Raw genomic sequence first — 5,395 nt, 5'->3', positions numbered from 1 at the left:
CCCCTTATACGCTCTTATTTTTTTCCTTGTGTAATTTTATATCTTTATTCTAAAATGTGCGTCATCAAAATGCTTTTCTTCTTAAATTTATCCTTTTTACATATCAATATATTTTCCAAATATGTTTTCACCTAAATATTCTTTTACATGATATATTTTTTTTCATCAAACGTTACCTCTATGTGTCGCTTCAATTTCTTTTTATTTCGCTTTTTTTGTGCTGCTATTTTTTTTTTTATTGCTCCTTACTTTCCTTTGAAATTTTATATCTTTTATTTTCAGACGTGTATTATCAAAATATTTATTTCTTCTAATTTGTCCCTGTATGTCTACACTAAAATAAGTTCTTACATTCTCTGAAATATTGTTTTGGTAACACATTGACAATAAAGGATGAGATATCCAGCATCAAATAACCATCACCTTATGCCGATATCAATACGGACATTTAGCACTGCAAAGGTGGTTATGAGTAATTAGCCATAAGCAATGAGCATAATATTGCTTGGAAGAAAATTGCTTTTTGCAACAGGAACTTCCATTTAAAGAACAGATTGCCATTTCAGACCAGTAACAGACTTACTCGAACATAGGGTAACACAAAATGACCTACATTTACATGGACCGTATAACGGTTCATAATCATACATCAAAGCAGCAAATTATTCCCCCACTTGCAGTTGATTTACTAGCACGAGATATTTCATCAAAAACATAGTGAAAAGACATCTAGACCTCGCCTGTGTGAGCTTGTTATAGATTCGGATTTTGAATATTTACAATCAGCAAAAATACAAATTCTACTGATGTAGATTAAGATCAGGAGATTTCAAGTCTCAGCTCCCTGTTTCCATTAGAAACCTGACCTTATGTTTCCTTTTGTCTTCAGCCCCAGGAGCGTCGGAGTTTCGAAGACATCATTTCAACTCGGGTCCTAATGGTTTCCCGGTCATTAGAAACCTGACCTTCTTATGTTTCCTTTTGTCTCCTTTTATCTTCAGCCCCAGGAGCTTCGGAGTTTCGAAGACATGATTTTAGCTCAGGTCCTAATGGTTTCCCGGTCATTAGAAACCTGACCTTCTTATGTTTCCTTTTGTCTTCAGCCCCAGGAGCGTCGGAGTTTCGAAGACATGATTTTAGCTCAGGTCCTAATGGTTTCCCGGTCATATACTTGGCTGCTCCTCTTTTGCTTTCAAATGGATCGAGCCAGTAACGAACATTTGGTTGACCAGGTAAAAGCTTCTTCCCCTTAGCATACTGGTAAGCAACCATGGCATCAGATTGGTTACGGAAAACCACTTGGGCAGATCATGTATAATGGAAGATTTTGGTCTTCAAAGAATCAATTGGGCCAAATCGTCGAAATTTCCTTATGAGTTTCTCCTTTGATGGCAGATTATAGTCCCTGGGGAACTTCATATGCAAAGATTTCGAACCATCAAACCTGGGAAGTGCTTTTGATTGTTCTGCTTCGTGTGAATTAAATAACAAACCAGAAGGACAAGAACTATGGAACTTCTTGGTCTTCTCAATTTTTTCTTCAGAAGCTACATTCAAGCTCACTGCTCTTTTGTTAGGCCCAACAGATATGGCATCCTTAGCATACTGGTAAGCAGCCATGGCATCAGATTCGTTAAGGAAAACCACTTGGGCAAATCCTGTATAATCGAAGATTTTGGTCTTCAAAGAATCAATTGGGCCAAATCGTCGAAATTTCCTTATGAGTTTCTCCTTTGATGGCAGATTATAGTCCCTGGGGAACTTCATATGCAAAGATTTCGAACCATCAAACCTGGGAAGTGCTTTTGATTGTTCTGCTTCGTGTGAATTAAATAACAAACCAGAAGGACAAGAACTATGGAACTTCTTGGTCTTCTCAATTTTTTCTTCAGAAGCTACATTCAAGCTCACTGCTCTTTTGTTAGGCCCAACAGATATGGCATCCTTAGCATACTGGTAAGCAGCCATGGCATCAGATTCGTTAAGGAAAACCACTTGGGCAAATCCTGTATAATCGAAGATTTTGGTCTTCAAAGAATCAATTGGGCCAAATCGTCGAAATTTCCTTATGAGTTTCTCCTTTGATGGCAGATTATAGTCCCTGGGGAACTTCATATGCAAAGATTTCGAACCATCAAACCTGGGAAGTGCTTTTGATTGTTCTGCTTCGTGTGAATTAAATAACAAACCAGAAGGACAAGAACTATGGAACTTCTTGGTCTTCTCAATTTTTTCTTCGAAGCTACATTCAAGCTCACTGCTCTTTTGTTAGGCCCAACAGATATGGCATCCTTATCACCACTAGTTTGCATTTGGGTGCTATCGAGAATTGGACGGAACTCTGATCGACTTACCTCAGTAGCTGCATCGTGATTGGCTTTCTCAACATCACTGGCATTAGTTCCAGGCATTTCACTGATAGATAGTTGAGTTGCAGAAGGTTGCAGCAAACCAAAACTGTTATCAACTTTCATGTCTTCATTCGCAAATCCATTTATAGTCTTCTCAGATGTATTGCAAATATTATACATGCAAGACCTGTCGTTTTTCACAATGCTAATACTCCTATCAAGCTCTTGTAACTCGACATAAGACCCGCATGCATCCTTCACTTTATGTTCCTCATCCTTACTGATATCAATAATGTTACTGAGACGAGCCGAATGTTTAAGGAGAGAAAAGTCAGATGTGTTAGGGGAAAACTCCAACAAGCCAGTATTGCTTGCATGATTCAAGATCAGGGCCCTAGAGTTTTGAATTTCTAACATTTTAGAAGAACCTAAAGAAAAATTATGAATTGAAGTTTCCTCTGAACCCGTGCCACTTCTTTCTACTTCTGCCTCAGGCGGCCTATTCATCTGCAGACAATATCCAGCTCCATTAATCAATAAGAAAGGCGTTCTTTTGTTTAACTTGTAAGGAGATTCACAAAAAGCAGGGAGGTCAAGCCGTCTCTTAAGCCCTAATCTGCTCACAGGCCTTTCTATGTATGGTATAATGGAGCCACAAACTCCATCGTCACATTTCTTTTCATCAGCCTCGACACTTAGCTGAGTCTTCAAATAACCAGGGCTGGACAAGTAAGCTTCTCTGCTTTTTGAAGGACAACACTTTTTGATATGCCTATCAGAAACTTTCTCAAATAGAATACTTCTGAACCCCAAAAGATGTTGTTGTGTGTTATCCAAACAGCTTACTCCCAAAAAAAATGAATCTAATGCAAGGCATCGCAAGTTTACCAGTATCTCAGAAGCCTCGACACTTGGCTGAGTCTTCAAATAACCAGGGCTGGACAAGTAAGCTTCTCTGCTTTTTGAAGGAGAACACTTTTTAATATGCCTAACAGAAACGTTCTCAAATAGAATACTTCTGAACCCCAAAAGATGTTGTTGTGTGTTATTCAAACAGCTTACTCCCAAACAAAATGAATCTAATGCAAGGCATCGCAAGTTTACCAGTATCTCAGAAGATGATTGTCTCTCTTCTTTCTGAACCTGAATCAAGTGTTTCTCAAGCTGATCTTCATGCAAGGGTTGAAAGGATTCCTTCGAAAAAACAACAGTTGAGTTCATTCTGCTCGCCGCACCAGCTTCCATGTTCGCTTCCTTTGGCTTTGGGGATGCCTGACTATCAAAATTCCGCTCCAAATTACATGATTCTTCGGCCATGCTACCAGAAGATGGATGAGACTGCAGCTCTAAGTGCGTACCTGAAAAACAACAAGAAGTCGCATACTAAAATTCTGAGATTATAACTCTAAAAGATTTCAGTAAGTGACCAATTAAAAATCTAAAGCCTTTTCATGTTAATAAGTGGCACCACAGGAAGGATAAGATCCTAAGTAGAGTCCAAAAGTTCTAAACGATCTACACAAGCATTTATAACTCTACAAAAAAGTCACCAAAAGATTGCAAAATGAAAAGGATAATTCACCAAAGTAGATAGTTCCACTTCTGACAGGTGTGTAACGTTTGAAACATCATAAATCACTCTAACTACGAAAAATAGCAGTTATCAATACGGGTCATATTCCATGTTTCGCTCCTGTTTTATAAGCTTCGATTGATCTAGCTTGCTTACCAGTTCTCCGAACAATTAGCCATATAAACACAAGCAGAACTAGATTTTCCACTTCTTAAATGTCATCTGATAACAGAAGCAACCATAACATAACCCAATGAAATCCCAACGATTAAAAAAAGAAAAATCATTCACTACTTGTACAATTCCTTCTTTTTTTTTTTTAAACTAATTTGTTGTGCCCTATTGAATCCCCTAATTTACGATCGGAAACTTGATAAACAAATACCAAAAGCAAGAAAATACCTCTCTCGCATCGCCGCCACGCCCGCCTCGATTTCTGGTAAACCGATTTCTGTCCGATCGCATTATAATCTCGAAAAACCTGAATCTCAGCGACCGACCTGACGGCGCCGACGAAACCCTCAACCTCAACCCAAGGCAAAACAGCCTTGCTCAACACAAACCCCAGCACCGCCTCCGGCCTGAACGAGTTCTTCGCCCGAAACGCCTCGCCGTCACCAACCGCCATTTCCAGGCCTCCGCTCATCTTCGCCACCGCCGTTTCGGACAGACAGCGACATCGGAGGCTTAGAGCCGTCCTCCGGCAGAGCCATCGCAACGCGCGATCCAGGAGCGCGTTGCCCGCGCCGTCGAGGTTGGTCGGGGCCGATTGGAGGAAGTTTCCGGAGAATGGATGGATTTCGGAGTCGTGGAAATGGCGAGGGTTTTGGAGGTTGAAGAAGGAGACCAAGACGCCAAGGGTATCTCTTGTCTGTAACAAGCCAGGCCAATAACATGTTCCAGAAGGTTCCTCTCGTATCTTCGCCCAAACGATATCGCCGCTCTTCATCTCTCTCTCTTCTTTTTCTTCTTCTTGGAGGAGTTCTCTCTCAGAGCTGGTTATTCGAAAATGGCAGTTTGCTGGCGGCAATAACTGCGTAATGTGCCACGAAAATTTGGACCGTTCGATCGGGAATTATCAAGGCCCTTTATTAATTTCAGATTTTTTTCTAAAATAATAAAGGAAAAGTAAGCTCAATAAAGCGAAAATATTAAAAGCGGGAACAAATTATTGGCTTAATTTGGTATTATTTTTCCTTTCAATTTTCCTTTTTAAAATCAGTTTCTGTTTGTAGCAAAAGCTCATTTTAATATTTGATAAATTTTCTTTAAAATATTTTTTGAAGAATTTTTTAAAAATTTACAGTCAAAATCAGAAGTAACCTAAAGACAATTTTAACTTTTAAATTGTGCGAGAATCAATATAGTACAATTAATAAAATTTTCATAATACTCATAATACCCCTAATAAAATTTAAAATTTACAATCTTCATAATCTAAAACTCAGACTTATAATATAATATAATATAA

The 5,395-nt window shown here is 38.9% G+C and overlaps 1 protein-coding gene across 1 annotated transcript; it reads right to left on the bottom strand.

The window, feature by feature from the left end:
* Positions 1–346: 346 nt before the first annotated feature.
* On the bottom strand, positions 347–4,931 carry LOC21395443. The gene is made up of 2 exons (XM_024162308.1): positions 4,327–4,931; positions 347–3,709 (listed from the first exon to the last, which is right to left on the bottom strand). Exons 1-2 carry the CDS (start codon positions 4,871–4,873, stop codon positions 2,112–2,114), a joined length of 2,145 nt encoding a protein of 714 aa, XP_024018076.1. The 5' UTR covers positions 4,874–4,931; the 3' UTR covers positions 347–2,111.
* Between the last annotated feature and the right edge of the window lie 464 nt (positions 4,932–5,395).

The sequence above is a fragment of the Morus notabilis genome, unplaced genomic scaffold (assembly GCF_000414095.1).
Source record: "Morus notabilis unplaced genomic scaffold, ASM41409v2 Scaffold1082, whole genome shotgun sequence".
In the NCBI taxonomy this organism is placed as follows: domain Eukaryota; kingdom Viridiplantae; phylum Streptophyta; class Magnoliopsida; order Rosales; family Moraceae; genus Morus; species Morus notabilis.
This window is presented reverse-complemented; position numbering and strand designations above follow the sequence as displayed.